This window comes from Opisthocomus hoazin, chromosome 10 (assembly GCF_030867145.1).
Source record: "Opisthocomus hoazin isolate bOpiHoa1 chromosome 10, bOpiHoa1.hap1, whole genome shotgun sequence".
Taxonomy (NCBI): domain Eukaryota; kingdom Metazoa; phylum Chordata; class Aves; order Opisthocomiformes; family Opisthocomidae; genus Opisthocomus; species Opisthocomus hoazin.
This window is the reverse complement of record NC_134423.1, coordinates 21484144-21507133: the sequence shown is the minus strand read 5'-3', so window position 1 is coordinate 21507133 and position 22990 is coordinate 21484144. Positions and strand designations below refer to the sequence as shown.

Below are 22990 nucleotides of genomic sequence, written 5' to 3'. Positions count from 1 at the left end.
AGCATTCTAGATTGTTAACACAGAACCTGTTTAGTCCTACCCATCTGGGTAAAATATGGCCATACGGCTTATATGTGAGCATGTTATGCCTGACATCTGATTGTGCAAGACCTTTTCTGTTAAGGTGCACCGCATTGTCTGACTTAGTAGATTCCTCCACACTCTAGTGAGAAACAGCATTAGCATTACTGTCCCCCCACAGGTCATACTTCTGTTCAAAACAGGAGCAGAAACATACTACATGAACAATACAGTACAAGGGTTTCCTACATTATACAACCGCCTAAGATGTTACACATTTTACAGAAGAAAAAAAATCCATGTACATTTTGTTTTTCTAGCTGTATTCTCGAACCACATAGCCATCCAGACATTTCATGCTTACTCATTTTCAAAAGGGCAACAGATTGAGAATGCAAAAAAACTTTATTGGCATAAAAAGTACATATTCAGTAATCAACACTCAAATTCCTTCACAGCACCTGGTATGTGTGATACATTTGGGTATCTGCTACAGCTGGAGGAAGAAGGGGTTATAAGATGGCAGAGGTTTAGGGTTAGCAGGGGGTTGGTGGTGGGTGTTTTTTGTTCTGTGCTTTTTTTTTTTTAAGTTATGTAAACAATTCGGAGTGAAACCTGTACAAGCAGAATATTAGCTATCATTTATACACTTAAAAGTTAAATAAAAACCAATTTCAGCAATACAAAAAGCAATGTATAAAAGTACTCAGCTGCATGACAAATGGATAAGAAAATGTAGAAGGGTACAGCAAGTAAGTGAACAAGTTTTAAAAGTTAGATCATACTGGAAATTCTATGTATCTGTATGGCTGAACATGAAAGACATTATAAAATTACTTGGTTCCATAAGAGATCCGTACAGTTGCCTCTATTTCAACTTCATTAAACACAAATATCTTAGAACAATACACTGATTAAAAAGAATAAGGAAAGTTTATTCAAGTTTAAAATTTCAAGCTGCCTATTTGATAGAGTAACTAGACAGAGGTAGATGTCCAATGTTAGTGGCCAAGCTATTGTAGCAAGACCCTTTAGCTATCTTGTCAAGTTTTTACATTCAAAGCCAACCTGAAAAGGTTTCATAGATGAAGGATGTCTTTCAAAAAGCCAGCCAGAAAACCTGTACTGCTGATGGAAGTAGTTTCAATTATACTGCTGACAGTGACAAGTATGTAAGAATAAATCATTTACCAGACCACTGTAAGGACACCACCAATCAAGCACTAGAGCTCATGCAGTTGTTTCAAAAAAAGTGAATTTGTTAATTTCCTATGCTTATTTTAGAAGGTGAACCATTGCTGCCCATCTGGCTCATAACTAGTCAAAATAAGATTGCAGGGTACCACGGCGGCGGATATCACATGTCCAGCAATGGAAACCACCTCCCAGTGAATTGGCATGGCGAATATTCACTTTAATTGTAGAAATGCCTGCAAGAAACATACATTGCATACTTTAAAATCTCAAATTCATATGGCAGGCTTCGATCAGAACATTAGATAATGTTTTACCAGATCATATGGCTAAATGCAAGTACGGAAAGTATTTCTTACTCATTTGTTAAGAATTTCTTTTCCCAAGTTCTATGCAGAAAACAAGGTAGGAACATAGCTGGTTTGTTTTTTCCAGCAATACCCTCAGGAATATACAGTGCCTGGAGCACAGACGGTGTTTGATGTGTTATGATGTACCAGTAATAAAAAGAAAAATTCAGCTTTTGCTGTATGTGAAGAATTAGCTGAAATTCTACTACAGTATATGACTAGGGCATATTTACATAAATCTGTATGAGCATTTATGGTTCAGACACTGAATGTGCTCTTTCAAGTGCCTTTCAAGAAAAGAAGCAGTTAAAGTACAGAGCTCCAAGTCCCTCTTTCTCTGAAAGGGGAAAGAGGCTGTTAGACTTACTACCTAGGTGAAGCTTCCTCCCACTTCTTTTCAGCTCTGACGTTCCAGCTGAGGCTCAGCTTACACAGAGCCCTGACAGGTAGACTAGGATCAGAAGATTTTTCTGTTATGAAGTTTGCCTTTTTGCTTCTTGGTACTTCCAGGAACTCAGGAGCAGCGCAGTAGAATCTATAATCTAGGTCAGCAAGAGTTTTGTTCCCAGTAGACCCATCTCAGTCCTAGGAACTTACTGACTACAGGAGTTTATTTAGAACTTGCACAGACTGTGAAGCCCCAGTGTGAAAGATATGTCATGATTAGTATTAGTAGCCTCATTTTTTAAGTACTTTCAAGCATTTATAAATCCTCAGCTCCCTGGTCATGCAGGGAATTAAAACAACCTAAGATTGAAAAGCTAAGTGATTTGCCAAAGGTTATAAAGCCAGTCTTCAAAAGGAGATTAAAGCATTAGATTGCATGGTTCTCACCTGCAATCTGTCTCAGAATTGAGGGAAGCTTCAGTAAGTGGACTCATATCCATGGCACCAACCCTTCTTCTAGGTTCACAGTTGCTATCTTCCACCTTTGGATCATTCTCTCCTTCCCATCATTTTTCTCCCTTTAAAGGGGTTTTCTGCTAACGGGGAGTATTATCTTTCACTCTGCAATACAATGATCCCTTACCTCCCTCAATTTCTCATCTACCCACTGGTCTGTCTACCCTGTCAACTTTTGTATCACCATGTACTTATCCTTCAGCAACAGTCAGCTGGCTATAGCACCAAGCAATATGGCTACCCTCCTACTAACCAACTATGAGCCACAAGTAGATCTACCTACATCCTTCCCTCCCAGCATGATGAAAGCAGTTGAATTAACTGTGTGAGTTCAGATTTTTAAGTCTACATTATTTGTCTTTGGAGTTAACTGTGCATAATAAGACTTTCAGATTTTATATTCAATTACAATTCTCCTGCCGTGGCATATCTAAAGGAACTTCACACTATCATGAGGCTACATCTCACAGGACTGAGGTTCTCCATAAATGAGCAGAAACACTTGGGTTAAGTGGTCTTAATTTGACAGTTTAAAGTACAATGAGTTTGAAACTAGAAAAATTTGAAAGCATTCCGGCAATGAGGAATAGCCAGTTCTACATCACTCAGCAATATGCATGCTCAAGCTGTCCAAGACAGATTTTGACCTCCAGACTGAACTGACAGTTTTACATTAAAAAGAGCTCTTTCAACAGCATGCTAGCTGTAACTTTAATTGCTACTCATACCTTTATTTGCTGCAAGCTGTAGGGGGCAGAAGATGTAAGAAGCCCATGTTCATATGGCTGAAATATTCAGGAGAGAAGTCACTGAATGGTTCTTAATTGCTAATCCAATTGTTTGGGTACCTTTTCCAGTGCTGGCTACTGTGACTAAGTGAAACCTCCATCCATCCTGATGTGCATAGCTGGTATGAAGATAATTTCATTTTAAGTATATGTTGAAATATTTTAGGACATACCCAGATTTTCAAACATCTTCTGAATTGATGTCTCATTGGCATCTACCATCACACGTTTCTCATCCAGCATCAGGACATTCATGGAGAGCCATTTAGAAGACATCCACAGTGGGTGATCTAAACACATGAGAACAAGCCTTCTACAATAACTGCAGATTTTGTACCAATGTTGTCCTATATTAATACTCTTAAGGATACTCTTGGAATTCTTAGACAAGAAAGAGTGAGTATACCATCTGGGATGAGTGGCACTGGGGGGCGAATGACGGTCCAGCCTGCTTTCTTGAAAAGCTCAATCTGAAAGAGCAATTTAATTAGATCTAAACAGGGTTCTTAAAGTATCACATTATGTCCCTCAACCTATGTCACATTTTCTCATGCTATTTCAATATACATGACATCCCCTTCCCTCTCTTCACTGCTCTTGCCCTCATGCAAGTTCCATCTACAACCCCCACTTTCATACAAGCATTTTTGAAAGCCTTTTCAAACTTTGCATGCTACTAACATTTGTTTCTACTGGTTTTGTATATGCTAAGTATACTAAGATACATTAAAGACAAAAAGTAACACATGCAGTTTGGAGCCTGTGAAGTAGAGGTATTAGTAACAACACAAGTATTAAATTCTTTAATTTTGGTATTATTTCTTCCCATGTGACTGTAAAAGCCACTGATATGAATTATACTGCCATTTATAGAAACAAAACCACAAAAAACACCACATAATTTTAAATTTGCATCATGCTTCATAAGAAACCTAAGATATAGTTTATACAAAAAAAAGGGAGAAAACTAAAAGCATCCTAGGTAAAGATTCGTGTGTAAGAATTACACAATTAAGTTTAGAATAAGAGGAGGATAATTTAGCTAAGGAGAATTAACTTTTCAACTTCCTTGTCTAAATACTTGAAAGAGCTTTTTATTCAGGTGTTACCACGAGGTGGAGCTCCGACCCTGAGAACTCAATAACCAGCCTGGCCTACCAGAATTTTAAAGAAAAGCCCCCTTTCACCCACACCTCCCCTCCATTTCCTGGGCATCCAGAACTGCCAAATCAGTTTTTATGAAAGAAAGCTGCATCTATCTTTGCTATCTACACAGACCACAGTTTTCAACAAAAAAAGTCCCAGCACTCAGGTTTAACACAAGGAGACCAAAAGCCTCCTCTTGAAAGCAGGATTATAAAAACAGGGTAAGCGAAAAGCGGTGGAAAAGACTATGTGTTTTTTTAAATATATATATATATTCTCATAATGGATATTACAAGAGGCAATAATTCAAAACAGATCGCTTCCATCACATTTAAACTATGTACATAGGAAGAAACACAACACATCTACCTAGCCTCATAGTAAGAAAGCACAAAGAGCAGTAGCAGAAAACTGGGGGGCAACAATGGTCATTGTATTGCTGAGAAAGTTCTAGAGTGAATATGCAAATACATCTATAAGTTCCTGAACAACTGAGTGCTATTTGAATTCAATGATCTAATATTAGTCAAGTATATACAAAATAAACTTGTGGATTTGCAATTATCCAGCAGGGACCTAATCCTGCCGAGTCATTTTTAAACACAAAATACTTTTCCTTCTGCTACAGTCTTACCTGATGGCAGGGACGGTCTGGGTTAGAGAGCACAAGACCTGGTCCAATGATATTAAAAGTGGCATCAATGTGCATAGGGTTAGGATCCTTAAAGGATATTACATGCACTCTGTAGTCTGGTGCAAGATGGCGCCTCATCCATTCAATGCCCATGTAGTTTGTCACCTGAGAACAGGACCAAGTTTCACTAGGCTAGAATATAAACTGCAACCAAGCTTAGTTTATCTAAGGTTTTATTTAAATAAATACTTAAAGCCAAAATAACAGAAGTTTGTGCCTTTAGCTAATCTCTTAGCTGTATGACAGACTCATCCTGTGTATCAGACAATCTCTGAATAGCAACTTCGTTTGTTAATACTTGTTTTAATGCTGTTAAGGAATACGTAAACACAAGAATCAATCATTAAGATAGATACCAAAGCTGTTGGAATAAACCTTTTTTTACCTGGCTCCTTTGTACAAAGATATCTCTTCCAGCTCTGATGAAGTCAGCAGCATCAAAGCATGGCTCAAATTCAGTAGTTACAAATTTTCCCTGAGCAGCCAGTTTATGCCTGTCTTCAACAGAGCGGATTGGATAATCCTAGTTATAGAAAAAAATAGTAACAATTTTAGGTTGGAGATGGTAAGGGAAAGATATCAAACCATTTGCTCCTGAAGAGTATTCTGAAATTAAGAAAACATGTTTTTTATTGATAGCTAGTAAGTTCTTTGGTGGTGGTTTGGTTTACTTGTCACTAGAGTAAAAAAAGAAAGCACAAATGTGGAAGCAAAAGTAAAAGGTTTTAAATACACTCAAGAATAGGTGATAAGAGACATTAGTTATACCAAGAAGTTAATTGCTCTTCAGAGTCACTGTCTCTATAGTATTTTGGCTTCTCGATCAAAAGTATTCATTACCAGTGGAGTTGAACTACCAGTCCAATAAATCACTGCACAGCAACAGAATACTGATATGAGAGCTATAATCTAACAAAGGTGGACTCCCTACTTTTTCCACATTTTAGAATGGAGCAGTACTTCAAACTAGAAGGTAGATCATCAGTAATTTAAATAGATTTTTAGAATGAAGCAATGCAATTAAGAACAAATGAGGTAAAAAACCAGCACAAACAAAAACTCTTGAGGAAGTAACTATGCTTTAGAACAGGCTCAGGAAGTTTTCTAATACTGAGAGATTACTCTAAGGTAATTTGTTTAACAAGGACTTCTTTACATCGCTGGCGAGATGTCACTGTTCCCAGAAAGTTATAATCACTCCACAATCAGATACACTTATTGTAGATGCTCTTACCAAGGTCCTAATGCATTTTGGGGCTTACAGGAAGCTAGCAAAACTGTCCGAGTCAAGATTATGACAAAAAAAAAAACTTAAGAAAGCATTCACTTAAATATTTGGAAAGTAAATACTTACAGTTTAGATCCTCCACTATTTATTCTACATAACTTTCAAAATACTAATCGTCATGCAAAACAAGGATTATGAGGGTTTTTTCCTGTAACAAAATATGTACATTCTTTCCCACTTTCCTGATATACTCAGGACATATGGATATTCTCAGGGAATCTTAAATCTCTAAAGAAATTATTGTGATGTCTTTCTAGCATTCCTTCCTCTTTACTAATGCTAAGTTACAGCCAGTAATCAAAACAATTCCAAGCAGACTTGAATTCAATAGGCACATTTTCCTGTTTCTTATTCCCTAATTGCACACACTCAGTTTCACCTGGAAAGGCTACAGAATATTTTCATACATCAGAAAAAACACAAGTTTCCAGAGTTGTTTTGTTCCCTGCCCCCGCTCCCAGTGTTGTGAAACCTAGATATCAGGTTGAAATTTTCCATAAAATTCCATATAACCAGAAGTGAAGTTCTGAAGCAAAATGAAAACAGTACCTGATCATAGAGTTCATCTGCCATTGTGGGTTTGGGGGCAGTTGTCCACTTAGCACCACCATTAAAATAATCTTTGATTATTCGTCTATAAGCTCTGTACTCAAAGAACCGAGCACGCCAAGCCATAGGCGCTTCAATAATTTCATTTCCCACCACCAACAGGATGTCTCTTGGCATGGCAGCGTACATACCTGAAAGGAAAAAGGCCATTAACCTACGAGGCAAATATGCCTTTCTCAGCTCTTCAGCTTATTTACTTTTCACCCTCCTTTTTACTATTACTTCTATACAAAAGACTGGCAAAAAGCATCTTCACAAAAGTCAGGAAACCAGCGCACAATTTGAGGTCCTTACAGTCTTCAGCAAGTTTTCAAAGTGACATTTTTTTCTTCAAAATACATGCAGCATTTTGCTACACAACCTCGCTCGTAACAAGTTCACGGCTAGATGAAAGCCATCCACAGTCTACAAGCCACTACTTCATAGTTTGGTTAATGGAAATTAACTAGACAAATGCTTATGAGTTACTCATACAACTTTAAAAGGTGATGATGGGTAGCAAGTTTTCCAACTGAACCTCATTTCTTTATATGCCATCCTTTTAAAAAGTAATAACACAGAAGAGGAATTTGATGCAACATGGAACTAGTGCAGGAAGCAGTCCCATTACATTTTTCATTAACATCATCTGTTCCCTAATGAATTCGAATTCCACTAGAACAACTAAAGAACACATGTGACATGAAAGGAGCCTGGAGACTATGCTTGATGCAAACCTGAATATGAGCCAGCATGCTCTCACTGCAAATAACCAAAGCCAGGTAGTGCTACACAAGGAGGAACATAGCCAGTAGGTAAAGGGACATTCAAATTTCCTTGACACTAGTGAGGATCCTTCTGGAAAACTGTTTTGGCTTCCATAGTTTAAGCTGGATCCAACTCTAGCATCCAACAAAGGGCTATCAAGACATTCAAGGTGTGGGGGGGTGGCTTACAGCACATGACCTGGGAGGACAAGTGGAGGAACCTCAGCTTATTTCATGTGGCAAGCAGGAGACAAAGCAGTAAGAGCCTACGGCTACTTTCAGGGCTGTTAAACATACTAGATGAACACTCCTTGGTAGTAGCAGCGACAACACAGCAAGGGAATCTGGCAATAAATACTGGTGTGGGAAGTTCGGGTTAGGTATTCTGAAAACGTTGTTTATTAGGAAATCCATGCAGCACCGAAACAGGTCAGCAAGCCAGGTGGCAGAGTCTTGGAGATTTTCCAAGTCATAGCAATACAAAGCCAGCACTGACCTCATATAACACTGGTAATAGTTGTGCTCCAAGCAAAAAGGTAGACTAGATGACATCCAAAATGTCTCAGACAAGAGCTAAACAGACAAAGCCTTCAACAACGGAAGAATATTTACCTGTAGACTCAAAATCAGGTGTTTTATACTTCACAGACCAGTCAAGCGGATCAGGCCTCTTGACAACTACACCTTCTCTTTTTAAAATATTGCACATCTCTTCAATTTCATCAATAGCTTTTTTTAAATGGTCTTTGGGGAAGCTCTGGCCTCCAAATTTCTGATAAAACCCCCAATATTTTTCATATGTGTTGGCCTAAAAAAAAAGGACAGGTAATTGGCAAAGAATAAACATCAATTATTTAAGCAGAGTGAAACAGATGCATAAGAGAATTCTTCATGTTCAGAGTTTCTTGTTCTTCTTTCACTTAGTCCCAATTGCTTTGTATGTGTTATGACCCTAACATGTCACAGTGTGCCTTATATTTCACAGAATCACAGAATGTTCGGGGTTGGAAGGGGCCTCTGTGGGTCATTTAGTCCAACCCTCCTGCCGAAGCAGGGTCGCCTACAGCAGGCTGCACAGGACCTTGTACAGGCAGGTCTTGAATATCTCCAGAGAAGGAGACTCCACAACCTCCCTGGGCAGCCTGTTCCAGGGCTCCGTCACCCTCAGAGGGAAGAAGTTCTTCCTCATGTTCAGACGGAACTTCCTCTGCTTTGGTTTGTGCCCATTGCCCCTTGTCCTGTCACTGGGCACTACTGAAAAAAGCTTGGCCCCATCCTCCTGACACCCACCCTGAAGATATTTATAAGCATTTATAAGGTCCCCTCTCAGCCTTCTCTTCTTCAGGCTGAACAAGCCCAGCTTCCTCAGCCTCTCCTCATAGGGGAGATGCTCCAGTCCCCTCATCATCCTCGTAGCCTTCCGCTGGACTCTCTCCAGTCGCTCCTCATCTTTCTTGAACTGGGGAGTCCAGAACTGGACACAGTACTCCAGATGGGGCCTCACTAGGGCAGTGTAGAGGGGGAGGAGAACCTCCCTCGACCTACTGGCCACACTCCTCCTAATGCACCCCAGGATCCCATTGGCCTTCTTGGCAGCCAGGGCACACTGCTGGCTCATGGTCAACCTGTCGTCCACCAGCACACCCAGGTCCCTCTCCACACAGCTGCTCTCCAGCAGGTCCACCCCAAGCCTGTACTGGTGCATGGGGTTGTTCCTCCCCAGGTGCAGGACCCTGCACTTGCCCTTGTTGAACCTCATCAGGTTCCTCTCTGCCCAACTTTCCAGCCTGTCCAGGTCTCACTGAATGGCAGCACAGCCTGTCGGTGTATCCACCACTCCTCCCAGTTTTGTGTCATCAGCAAGCTTGCTGAGGGTACATTCTAGCTCTTCATCCAGGTTGTTGATGAAGACGTTGAACAAGACTGGGCCAAATACCGACCCCTGGGGACACCACTAGTTACAGGCCTATTTGATTTCTGCAATATTTTGAAGAGTTGCTAAGAATCGTTCCTGTCCTGCTGATTCTTCTAAAATAAAGGGGCAGTAGAAAAAAGGGAGAAACTTCAATGCTTCAGATAAATACTGAATTATTCCTGGTTGTGAATCCCTGTCCTGGTAGCACTCTGCTGTCTTTACTACTTCTATTTATACGAACTATTGGCAAGGTTTCACTCAGATGCTTTATGACGTGCACATGTCCAGTCATTAAACTTATGTAAGTGCAGGTGTTAGTCTCGTTGTGAATGGCTGATGTCTTCACAAATACACACAGTGACAAAGTTAAGTTTCAGCCGTATGCACTAAGCAGGCTCGTTCAACTAGCAGATAGCTCCAGCACTGCTGACAGACAGCACATGTGGCATGATGCCCAAGAAAAAGCATCCTCTGAGGAACAGCAGGAAAAAAGAAGTGAAAGCCATTCTGGAATGTGGAGAGGTTCACATTTCACTCCCACTTGCAAGTTCAGATTCTCTTTTAGATGGAATTTTCAGGATATTTAATTTGCTCATATGTTTGGACATAGATGGATCAGTAGCTTATATTACTTGTTTCTACTGATGGAAATACTAGTATAAACAATGTAATAAATATTACTGACGTGTCTTCCCCTCTTCAGCCATAGCTCTGCAGAAAGTCTCATTTATCAAATCAGATGAAAACCAAGAGACTGAATTACACTTCAGTTACTATTTAGAGGCTAGCACTGCCAAGTGGACATGAAAGATTTGGTCCGTATTACACTAGACCTGTACAAACACACCAAAGAGTCTGCTATTTAAGAAGGCTAGCAGATGTGTTTTTAAATGAAAACAACCTTGAGCTCATCTCCAAAATGCACACATCTGTAGTCACCTTGTTAGAACCTCACTTCAGTACTGTCACAGTGGTGACACCAGGAATTCTAAGGCCACCCCAAGTGCAGGTAACATGCCTTGTTGGCTAGAAGGGGCCATATTTCAGGTAGAGCAGGAGTCTAGAAAACACAAGAGACACTAAATTCACCTGTCTGCATTGCATCAAAACAAGTACAACATCTACAGGCCTAAATCCTCTGCTCCTGAAATCCTATGATAGTCTTCTCAAATTAAAAACTAATTCAAAATAATGCCCTAGCTCTCATGATTAAGAGAATCCAGAGACATAATCAAAACAAATAATGTTGCTTCAGTTCAGCATATCTTTGAAAATACTTCATTCACATTTGTAAGCTGTGAAACCAGCAATTTTGATGGGTGTCTGGTAACACTATTATGGCAGAGGAACAAGCACATGTGCCCTTCTAGAATGACAGCAGAAAGGGTCAGGGCCAAATGAGCAAGTGATAAGGTCCACCTTCTACCAAACATAGTCCTGCTCACTCAGGCAGCATGAAGGACAGCAACGGGACACAGGAGAATCTACCCTCCCAAACATGGTTATCTTCTCCCACTGCAGTCTTGACTACCTTCCAGAAAGCGATGTTCTGGACAAAAACAATGCAATGATGTTCCTTTTGTGCTAGTACTGTCAGTGAGCCCCAAGCAGGCAAGGCCATTCATCCAAGGGCATGCCTGATCTCCTTTAACAATCCAGACTGTCCACTGTATTCTCTGCTGTTTCTGGATATTTGCCCTCAGGCTAAAGTAGTAAGGCAGAAGGAATCAAAAATGCAACCTTTTAGACAGCCTTAATGTTTACACAGAGAGCCCAGGCAAAGGTCTTGGCATGGGTATCCTGCTCCTCCAGTACTGAAGCTTCTTCCTGTCCTTCCTGAAGGAATTTATTATTTTTCTCTAAGCATGGTCTCGGGCAATTCGATCACCTCAGACTTGCCAGCTGTTCAGAAGTCACAGGCAGATCATATGAAGTGCCTAGCATTCCTATGGAAACCAGTTCTGCTAATGCAACAATTTGTCCTAAGGAGTAAAGCTAGTTATCTTCAGAGCCACCTATGATGTATTTAGGTATCACTAATTCCTAACAGCTCCCCTCTTCACCAGGTTTCCTCTAGCACCGCTCTTTTTCAAACCTGAGAAATGACAATTACGGTGCACTAATACGATGGCATAATTTTAAAGTCAGGACGGAGTAAGGGTTAGCACTGTAACACCACTCGCATTCCCTACCTTCTGAATAACTGGGAAACAGGTATATGACTCGGACATCTCTTTCATACAAATTCAGGGTTGAGATTTCAGGCCCCTTTGATTATACACATAGAACTCATTTCAGACTGTTCAAAAAGTACCAGGACCAGGACACAGAACAGAGCTTTAAATAATCTCCTGAATGCACCTTATAACCTCCTACCTGAGAGTACCTGAGAAATTGGAGAAGCATCTTTTCTTTTCAGAAAGAAATTTAAGGGCGTGCTGTAAGGAAAATACTGTCTTTAACAAAACAGCAGAATTACTCCCAATAGTTGCTACATATTTTAAACTTTTGTTGTGGAAAATAATTAACATTATCAATGTAAATGCTCTCAAGATGTACCTTAAAGCTAGTAATGAGTTACTAAATTTAGGACATCAGAAATTCAGATCAAAATGTTTTTTGTCTAATTCAGTAGTAAACACACACCCCCCCCCCCCAGCTTCTCACTCAAGATATAATGATTTGTGGTAATAATACCTCTTCACCAAACATGCATTATTAGTCACAAAATATACTGAAAACCACTGCAGAGTACAAAGCTATAAAGTTCAACTGTTTGACTAAGCATCAACTGCTTCAGAAAAATACATCTGAACTGTGAGATTTTTGACCAAAATGCTAATTAAAAAATAGCACCTTCCTAACTAATGTAGTTGGTAACTTCCTAGTTAAGATTTCCCGTGTTTCCTGGTGGTGTACTTCCCTCTACACAACCTACATAGCCCATTTCAAGCTCCCAAAAGCAAATACAACAAAACATCAGCTCATGAATATTCATCGGATATGTAGAGCTCCCTGTTCAATTCCCTCCTTCTTATGCCAAGCACATCACTCCTACATCACGGCAAAAAGACTTGTGTATACCAAACCCACGTCTCAAAGTACAACACAGTGCTGAATGCAGCCATACTTCCTGCACTTAAATATTATGTAAATAAACATGCATGCAATCTTAAAACACAACCTCAAAGTACCTTAAAGCAAGAATTCACCAAAACTGTTCTGATTTAACATGTTGGGTTTTTTTAAAGTGTCTCGGGTCCAAAGCCTCAATGTTTTCCTCATACAACTCAAATTCGCTAGTTTTAAACTGCAGTTTTCATAGCCCATGACCCTCATTCATACTTGGCAGAAGGCATATGATATGCATCACCCCTAGTGTTGCTACTTACAGGGACAGTAGCAGGGATTTCTGGCTGTTGTATTACACCAGAGCAACACACACATCCACCGCTTACCTCTCAGCCTCACAGCAGAGACAGGAACAAGAACTGAATCTATTTATATCTTTCAGTATTGGCAAGATAGGATTTGGACTACTGTTTGGACTATTCAGCAACACCCTCAGGCAAAGTCACCATTGCAGTTTCTACAGCACAATCTAAGACAAAAGCAGACTAAACTAGAGGAAACTACAACTCAGCCAGCACGCTCTACTACTATTATCTGTTGTGGCCAATGTATTCTTTAGACTTAGCAGTTTACATGAAGCAAAGCTAAAGCTTGCTTTCACCCCAAGTTGTAGGAATTTGAATTGCAGAGGTAATGCTATACTTTGACATTCCTTGAGCTTTTGATACAGTATGTAACAGAAAGTGAAGTTCTGCCCTCATGCCATTAGTTATGGCTTAAGAGCCACTACAACCAGGCTAGCTGTACAGCATGTCACACTGCAGCAAGTTAGGCACTTCAAAGAATAATTTTTTTTCGCCGACACTAAAGCAAGCCCTTGGCCACTACTCAAGAACAAAGTTTTTTGTCATTTAAGGTTACAATATAACAAAGTTGGACTTTTCCCCCCCCTTACTCTTTCTGCACATTCACTATGGCAGTTTTAAGTACATAAATGCATGTACATACACTTGTATATTAGAAATGCCAAGCCTCATTCTCTCCTTTTTCTGAAGCTGCTAGAATATCTCTGGAGTGTCTGAAACGCAATTCCAGTGGTAACTGAGCTTCAGTTTTCAAGGAGTAAATACAAGTCATAATGAAGTCAGTGGTAAAGCTTTTACTGCTCTCACTGGAGCCAAGATACCATCTCAAATGTCCCAGCGTAAGTCATACGATTACTCCTCTGTCTGGAGATTAGAACTATCAAGCTGCAGTAACTCATTCACACTCCTCCAAACAGTTTTGCCTGGAATCATAGCCCAGATTCTGAAGAAAAATATACAAACATAAAAGGTGCTGGAGGAAGAGAAGTATCCTCTACAAGTACATCACAAACTTCCTCTAAACTACGATTTCCAGCGCCTTAAACACATTTCCAGTATCTTTGTTTGCCATTCCTTGAACACCAGATCAGAAGAATTCACATTCTTTCTTTAACTGAGGTCTTCTGGTCAACCTTGTCAAGACATCCTTTAAAAATTTGCTAAGGTCCCTTCAGCAGAAGTCACGTGCCAGCTCATTTTGCTGTGATGGCCGGGGATCACAGGCTGCCTCGGAGGCAGTACTGCACTGTGACACTGGAAGAGAACAATTCGAGATCACCCCCACAAATGCAGGTTACAACACATACTTTGCAACTTTAAGGTCCAGGTAAACTACGCACAATAAAAACCTGGAGCATGGCCCTTGTTTGAGTGTTCCTGCGCTAAACCACATTTCAGAGCACAAAGAAATGTGGATTTATTTAGATTGCTGTTGTAGTTATAGGCACAGAAGAGTATGTATTTTCACACAATTCTTACTGTAGCACACAAGTGTTCCAGTGACCTATTTAAGAGCTATTTAAACAGAACAGTCCTGCTAGTTTACAGCTATAGAACTCCATCTTTCTCAGATTAAGTAGAAAACTACACTTTTTCCTCAAGTGATAACCCTACTTAGTTTCAAGCCCAATTCAATTGTCATCAGTCCTACCAATGATCTCAAAGGCTAGAGCGTCCACTTTGATCACATCAGGGCTGCATCACTAGAGCAGATTGTACGTACTAGAGATTCTCTCTGCTACTGACTTCTGTAACAATAGCTAATTCAGTTCAGAGTGGAACAAAAAAGCACGTCCCCCAACACAGCTATGCTGCAAGATTTCACAGATGTAAAGAACTACTCTGGAAGAAGAATCCTCCAGAGCAAATGCCACACTTTGTGCCCTGTAAAGCTGAAGCAAATTGTACATCTTAAACCTGCGTTATTTCCTGTTTAAGGTTGTTTCTTTCTCGTTTACCTTCACCTCCACAGAGAAAGGTGGGACGCAAGCATTTTCAGCTCTTCCCACGATGACCTCCTCCAGCGGGTCCCACTCATTGTGCGAGCACACGGGGCAGTCCTCGGGCGCGGGGCGGGCGGCCTTGCTCTCGTCGGCAGCACAGGTGTTCCGGGAGGCCGCAGCTGCCTGGGTGCTCTGGAAAGACCGCTGCACCCATCCCGTGAAGACCCTTCGAAGCTTCCAAGAAAAACAAGAACGAAAGTTACACTTCCCTTACAACAGGCCAAAAATCCACGTGTGCCGGGAGGACGCGCGGGTGACCCCAGCCAGAACAGCCCGCAGCCCCCCGCCAGCACCAACCCGCGAGCCGATGTAATGTGCCGCCTCGGCCCCGCGGCTGCCCCCGCGCAAGCACCGCACTCGCAGCATCCCGCCGCCCGCACGCCCCGCGCGGCCCGCCCCACCGCCTTTATGGCGGCCCGCCCCGCCCCCGCGCCCCCATTGGCCGAGGGGCGGCACCGCCTGCCCGCGGGGCGCGGCGCGGGGTCTGTCGGCCGCGGTCTGTCCGCACGGCCCGGCCCCGCCGCGCTCCCGGTGCGGGGACGGCTCGCTGCTGCCCGCAGCCGGGACGACGGAGCCCCGGCGCGGGCCCCGGGCTGCGCAGGCCCGCGGGGCGAGGCCGTCTGCCCGGCGGCGCCGCTGGACGCACCGCGGTGCCGTGCCCGCCGGCGGCTCTGCGGCAGCGGCGCGGGGACTGCCAGCGCGGGGGCGTGCCGGGGGGCATCGCTCCGCTGGTGGTGGTCGGCGGGCACACACCTTCTGCGTGAGACCGGCAGCAGGCACAAGAAATTCAGTTGTACCCAACATTCCAATTCATATGTCAAGAATTCAGATTTTTAGACTACGAACTAGAGATTTTGTGATTTGCCTGATAATATTTTAATTCTTTAGTTATTGAAAGGGTGTTTTAATAATAAACAATTTCCAATTCTGGCCTCTTAAAAGTGCATACTATAATATGATGAAAAGTCATCTTAAAATGAAAAGTCATCTTAAAACGAAAATCTAAAATGGTTAGCTCGCACTTACACGCTTTTTCCTCCCTGCAAAATCTCTCTGTGATAAAATCGACAAGAGTATGTTCAAAAATACTGCCTCAGCAGAACTGCTGTTTACAACGAGAAATGTGTTTGCTGCCAGCTCTCCTCATGTTTAGTACCTCCCCGTTCGCCGGACAGATTATTCTACATTTTCTCAACTTTGCATAAAAGTTCACTTTTAAATCGTTTGATTTTGCCTTACCAAAGTAAGAAGCAAACATAGCAAAAATGAGTTTCACCTGAGTTATTCTGCTTACAGTTGTGAGCATCTGCATTCAACCTTCACATTTTTGGTGCTGCCCGTGCCGCCCGTGCAGTCCCTAGCACTTCTTTCTCCTGGTTCAGTTCTCCTTCTCCAGAGGTAGTACGGCGGGGCAGGGCTGGGGACAGACGTGGTTCTTAACATCACTTCTGCACAGAAGAGCACTGGTAGCGCTGGCAAACTCAGCAGACATATCTATAGCAGGAAAAGGGTGCGCAACGTATATTAAAACATAAGCTACCGTCTTAGAATACAGCGGATCAGCCACGGTTTCAACACACCTTAGATCTACGAGTCAGCAGGTTTCATTCTGCTGGTTAATTAATCATTCAGCAGCTTGCCTTTCTGGCACAGGTAAAGGCTATCTCTTCCCGGGAGAAACAGCGCAGTGCGAGTCCTCTCTTCATGAACACGCATGCTTTACCCTGTTTCACATGGCCGCAGAACTTTTTCAAACTCACTCCTCTTGGTTTGTTAGGACCCAACAGCCTCAAACACTATTCTTGTTTCAAAAGGGATACGAGGATATTCTTTTTAGTTTCAAAAAGGAATTTTCTTGATGCTCCTTAATTCCTAGTTACCAAAATTCACCATCTATTTAATTTAAAAATCCCCCCTAAGTTTATGCTAGTTCTGCTCAAATGCTTGTTATTTGATTCAGTTTATTTTGCTAAGGTCACTCTACTCACATTGACCTTCTAAAAAAATTAATGATTGGCTTGTCTCTAAATCCAAAGGTCTTGCTTCTTCTTCTCTCCTCAACTTATCAGCTAGTTTTGGACCTTTGGATCATTCTTTATCAACTCAGTTTACATAGTTTTTCTGACTCTGCACAATACTTCTTTTCCTAAGTACTACATATGTTTGATGCTTTATAGAGTCCCTAAAATTGCCCTTGCCATCATTATAATGAGCTCTGTGCTGAATGCTCTACCTTTTTTTTTTTTTTTCTTTCCCCTCTGCTGGACTGCATTTTTTCTGCTCACATTTTTTTCAGTGAAAATATTCTTTGCCATATCTCAAAGGTCTGTTTCTTCCTTTCCTAGGGGTAGTTTCCCCTGGACATAAGCCAATCTTCATTCGAGACAATCAAAGCAGAAATTCTTTCCTTTTCCTAATTGGCACATTTGTGGTCTGACCTTGAAACTGTTACTCATCGTAAATAACATTTTCCTTCCAGCGTTCATTCAGCAGCAGTCATCTGACCCCCGGATTGCCCTCACACGGGCCTTGATACCTGCAATGCTGTCCACACACTGACCATCTAAAATGCACACGAGTGGTATCCCTACGCTTCTTTCATCGCTTGACCATCTTCTGAGTCACTTGAAAAAAATGTCATTTGTCTCCTTAAAGCAATCACTTACTTATCTTTCTCTGCTTATAGCTTTTTATTCCTTAACACCCAACTACAGACTTCACACAGTTCGCGTTTATGGTGTATGGAAGTGTCATTCCTCACAGTTCCCTCTTCGGCATCAAAATGAGAGCCCTCTTGCTTTTTGTGTACTAGGTAGCTCTTTATATTCTCTTCTTCCTTTTCTGCAAGAAGGGCTCGATCTAGCAATGTACGTTTTAAGTGTGACGTAAATCATGGAGAACAACACCAGTCATGATTATTCAAATATAAATAAAGCCAAGTTCATTCATTTAAATACAAGAAAGTTACTTAAGCATGTGGTTGACTAAGCAGGTGTCGAACTCTTTGGATCAAAAATCTTATTATAAAGATCACATCATTAATGTTATTATACACAATCACTAGAATTATTACAACACTTTGAAAGCTCAGCTCAGTACCCAAAAGCTTTATGATTATTTTCAAAATTATGTGCTGATCTAGTAAGGATAATTTCTTCCACTGCTAACCTCACCTCCGTATGGAATTTTGACTTGAAACAGGAACAGGAGCTTCACATCTCTATTGCTGGGATCTGGCCTATAAAGATCAACTACCAAGTCGTCTTTTTTTTTTTAATGGGACTCTATGCATTTTTTGTAATACACTATCCATCATTTTTGAATGACATAAGGTGCCTTGCAGGCTTATATAAAACCATCTCATTCTGATAACTAGGTAATCCATTTCAAGCAATGTGGTTCCAGTTAACAAAGAACAACACTCTGGGCCAACAGCATCAGAGAAAGTATTAAAATTCTAGTTTAAAATGATAGAATCAGAAAAAGCCACAGGAGACATGCAGTGGAGAGGAGTTAACCTTGGCAACAAGGCCAGTGTTAGTGAAGATCAAAGTATAAACTCAGCTATGTTTTAGGACAGTATCCAGTCTCAGTCTCACGTCTCTTTTTCTCGAACACATACCTATTAAAGAAACAGAAGTCTCAAGGGATTATACTACTGCTTAAATGCGAGTTTCAGTCAGTCCAGGAATTGAGGTCCTGCCTTTCAGAGCATACATTGTTGCTTATATAGCAACATGCCTGAAGCACTTGAGGGACATGATGTTTAAGGTTAAGGAACAGTTTACCCTTTCTTACCAGTATTTCCGTTATATTACTGATTAAAACAATTTGATGTAAGATACCTGGTGTGAGCTGGTCTTACCATTTACATATATTCAACAGTTTTTACTTATCCTTACTTTTACTTACAGAAACTTACTCTGTTCAGCAACACAAATGCGAGAGACTTCAGTTCCTTCCAGTGCCTTGTCAAGGCTAAATCCCAGCAGACTACACCACAAGAAGAGAATTTGGCACAGCAAATCTTATCTGTTAGCTATCAGGAACAACAGAGAAGAATCCAGCATGCTTCTTAGAAAGCAAGTTTCAAACTTCCTGAAGTTCAGAAGTCTGGATTGTTCCAGTTGGGAAGAATAAAAGTACCTCAAAATACTTAAATGACTTTTATTTTTCCCTCCTTTAAGCTCATAATTTTGTTGTCAACTCTGAGCTCTAAAAAGAGTCAAAATGTTTTGTTGCATGTAATTAAAACATTTTTTTATTTTAACGTATTTCACTTTAACTTGTGACTTATAATAAGAGCTGAAAATCATTGTGCTATTTTTGAAGTTCTTTGAAAGTTATTTTGATTTTAATTAAATAATACAAAATCTTGCTTTATCTTTCTTCACACTCAAAAGAAAGATATAATTAGATTTAATCCCTTATCCAACCAAACAAGCTACCTATGTAAAATGGCAGGAAATTTTCTCCCTAATTCCAGCTTCACTGAAACCAATTTAATCTTTAAATTTGCTGACAAACTCTACACGGCTTCTGCCTTCTTTATCTTTTATTGTTATTGAAGGACAAATCCTGTTGTTTTCTCCAAACGCCAATTCTGGGTACTTTTTGGAATATTTTCCGTTCTTGCTTGTCAGGACATCTTCACCGTGTGACATGCTGAAGGGCCAAATTCTCCATCAGACTGAATGCAACCTGCTACCATGGAGTTTCAACTACAGAGTGAAACACTTACTCCTATAAGAACTAGGTAAAACTAATTTCCTTTCTTTCTGTGCAATTCATACGGTAAATAGCAAATATAATCATGAACTAGATGGTGTTTACCGTAATCAGAGATCAGAATTTATAAGGAAACTCCATTATGTAGATACACTGCTATCTAATAGCTCTGCAACCTTTCTGCTAGTTGGGGCCCTCAGGGGGTCTTTTTATTCCTATCCAGCTAGCTACTACCATGAAACTGGTAGGAACTTAATACCATTGAGACCTATGACCCTTTCTCAAATTTGTCTGAAAGTAGCCAGCAGGTTCAAGTTACAGGGAGGGGAAGGAGAGAACAGACACAGACATACATGCACATACATAGCCCCTGGTCACATAACCTTACGTTCTTAGGAAGCAAGACTAAAACCTTCCTTGTCTTTAAGAAATCAAGAGATTGAAAAATGTCTCCTGTTTGAAAGCAGATGACCTATGTAGATGTTTCCTATGTGAAACTTAGGTAGCAATAGATCAAAATTTTTTAAGATTGTTAGCACACTGGTATGATTTAATTTGTAGTGTATTATTTTATTTCATTTATGCAAACATTGCTCTTCATATCTTTGTTAAAATGTCTTTAAAATGTCATTGCAAAATGCAATCACATCACACATACGATCAAAATGCATTTCAACATACGGAATTCAAATGAACGTATCAATATTAATGTGTATTGGACTAAATTTCAAGCATGTCTGATAACTTAGGAAATTATTGAATTACTTTTTTTGGAACCAAGTAGCTGGAATACTAGAAAGCTGTCGAGAAACACAGTTACGTGTCCCAACCCAAAACAAGGCTCAGTAACTGAGCAAAGGAAACAGGACAGGTAGCAGAGGTGCATATATGTGAAGGGCAGGACACCGGCCAGCGAGGAGACAGAAGTTGCAATTGAAATAGCAAACACAGTGACAGAGCTCTGGTGAGATAATCGTTAGACAAAACTTTCGGCTTAAAAGTAGTAAAAAAAATTGTTTGTAACTTTGAGAAAATAAAATAGTCCTTGTTGACTGAATCCAGCTGATTTCAGGAAGATGGAACTTTCCACTGTCCTTCTGGCTACTCAGAAATCACGTTACATCATAGAAATGACTGATTTAATAATTAATTTATTTTCCTAACAGAGCTCGCAGAAATCCACATTCTGACTAGCTACACTGTATGTGCCACAAACATGAGTGCCAACATACCTACAAATACCTGTTTTAAATTTAGATGCCATGTTACTATTCTAGAAAGGCGACAGAGCTGAAGAAAGTTCTATGAAGGCAAGGGATTTGGTGATCACAATCCGTGACATTTTACACTGTCATTTCCAGAAGGCAGTGCTGTGCTGACTACTGAAAAATGCAGGAGGTTCGTGCAGCAAAAGGCACGTCACTTGGTGGGATAGATTTCATTCAGACCAGTATTTCCATGTATACAGTAACACGATCTGCCAGCATTTTCTAGAGTCACTACTGTGACGATACTTTCTCTCAGGGCTGCCAAGTGAACTTCATGGCTCTAGGAAATTTGAAATCTCTTGAATCTCAAATATATGGTCTTGCGACATAGCCTGTTATACATTAGAATTTAAATTTTGAAAACTGCTTCACATCTTTCCTGAAGAACATTTACAGTAATTATGAATATAACTTTGCTGTGCCTTTGAAATAACAACTGCATCCAGTTTTCTTCTCAGTCCCACTAGAGTTAAAATTGCAGCCACATCACATTATACATCTGACAACAGTTTCAAAAATTCTAGTTTCTTTAACCATTCTATGAATGGCAACTGCAAGTAAGCTACTGGCCTCCGAATGTGAAGGGGGTTTGCATAATTTTTGCAACAATACTTCACATTTGTTCCAGAAGCCTTGGCTATCCAATAACCTCTCATCCATCCCAAGCTTCCAGGAGAGGATAGCCCAATGCACCACAGTTATTTGACCCCTGCTTTAGGGAGAATGCTTCAAAAAACAGCTTTCCTCTGCTTCTCCAGTCTACACTGAACCACAGAATGCCTTGAAGAGACTCCCTGACAAGAGGAGCAAGCCACAGAACCTCAGCCGCTCTGCGCCATTTCGGGAGCTTTTGAATATTCCTTTTGACAGACAAGCAATCACTCAGTCACTATGTGCTAGCACGTGCATGCAGTTTATTCCTGTGAATGAGGGTGGAGTACCCTTAGACTAAACTAGATGGCAGATCTTGTCTATTCAGTTCACTACTGCTCAGGAAATAAGGCTGTGAGAATAAAGCCTCTTTTTTACCCCTCCCTTTTTCTAGCAAAACACAGTTCTTTGATAAGCACATTCCATCACTTGATGCCCTTCTGGCAGCATCTATGAACGTTGCTCATATCGTAATGCCTCTGAGAAGTTTGCAGAGTATCAGCTTGCCTTGATGGTAGGATAGTAACAAATTATACACGTAGGGTTTGATTTGAGTGTCTCCTGCAGAGGATTTCATAAACTCAGCGTGAGTTTTATGCTGAATCTGATTCAAGCCGAAAGTTAGTGGTTAAAAAAAACACTGGATTTGGACATATGGATGTCACTTACTCTTCCATCACAAATGAAAAAAATGGAAAAGTCAAAATTTGGTAGAAAGGAGTAATTTTAAATTCTCCTGAGGTTAAGGCTCAGCTAAGCTTTTTGCTTAATCCTTACCCTTTCTTCTCCCCTTGGCTATTCAGTTCTTGACAAATAACAAGCCCTCAGCAGGGAGGAGAGAGCAAGTTCCTTGCTTGTGATGACTAGGATACCTGTACTAACCTCTCTGAACTAAATTCTGCTGACATAGCTCTGGAATGAGTTGGGCTCTGTATCTGTAATGAACTAAGAGAATTCAAAATCTGTTTATGGGATGGAAACATTTTCTCAGCTCCACGAAAGAGAATTAAGCAAGGCTCACTTTGGAGTTTCAGTATTAGATGAGAGAATTCCGGAGCTTTGACAGCTCCCTTCCCTAATCTTGAAGAGTACATCTGTTCTGATGAATCCTAATCATGTCCATCCAAGGAAGATGAGGACGGGCTCAGTGCCAAGAATTTCTTTACCATCCAACACCAGGAATCTCTCACATGTCAAATGTATGCATTAGAATATTACAATTTTGTTCCTAGAATTTCATACCAGTTGC

The 22990-nt window shown here is 40.7% G+C and overlaps 1 protein-coding gene across 1 annotated transcript; it reads right to left on the bottom strand.

The window, feature by feature from the left end:
* Nucleotides 1-407: 407 nt before the first annotated feature.
* GATM (glycine amidinotransferase) lies at nucleotides 408-15464 on the bottom strand. Its single transcript, XM_075431534.1, has 9 exons — nucleotides 15392-15464; nucleotides 15050-15268; nucleotides 8352-8547; nucleotides 6934-7124; nucleotides 5482-5619; nucleotides 5037-5201; nucleotides 3663-3726; nucleotides 3430-3546; nucleotides 408-1451 (listed from the first exon to the last, which is right to left on the bottom strand). The coding sequence occupies exons 1-9, from the start codon at nucleotides 15458-15460 to the stop codon at nucleotides 1339-1341; spliced, it is 1272 nt and encodes a 423-aa protein (XP_075287649.1). The 5' UTR covers nucleotides 15461-15464; the 3' UTR covers nucleotides 408-1338.
* Between the last annotated feature and the right edge of the window lie 7526 nt (nucleotides 15465-22990).

What these genes read in the sequence shown, in the direction of transcription:
- GATM (XM_075431534.1), bottom strand. Translation starts at nt 15,460, where the DNA reads ATGCTGCGAGTGCGGTGCTTGCGCGGGGGCAGCCGCGGGGCCGAGGCG. An exon ending in TCTTTGTACAAAGGAGCCAG is followed by an intron (nt 5,202 to 5,481) that starts GTAAAAAAAGGT and finishes TCCTGTTCTCAG; the next exon opens with GTGACAAACTACATGGGCAT. An exon ending in GAAGATGTTTGAAAATCTGG is followed by an intron (nt 1,452 to 3,429) that starts GTATGTCCTAAA and finishes TGTTTCTTGCAG; the next exon opens with GCATTTCTACAATTAAAGTG.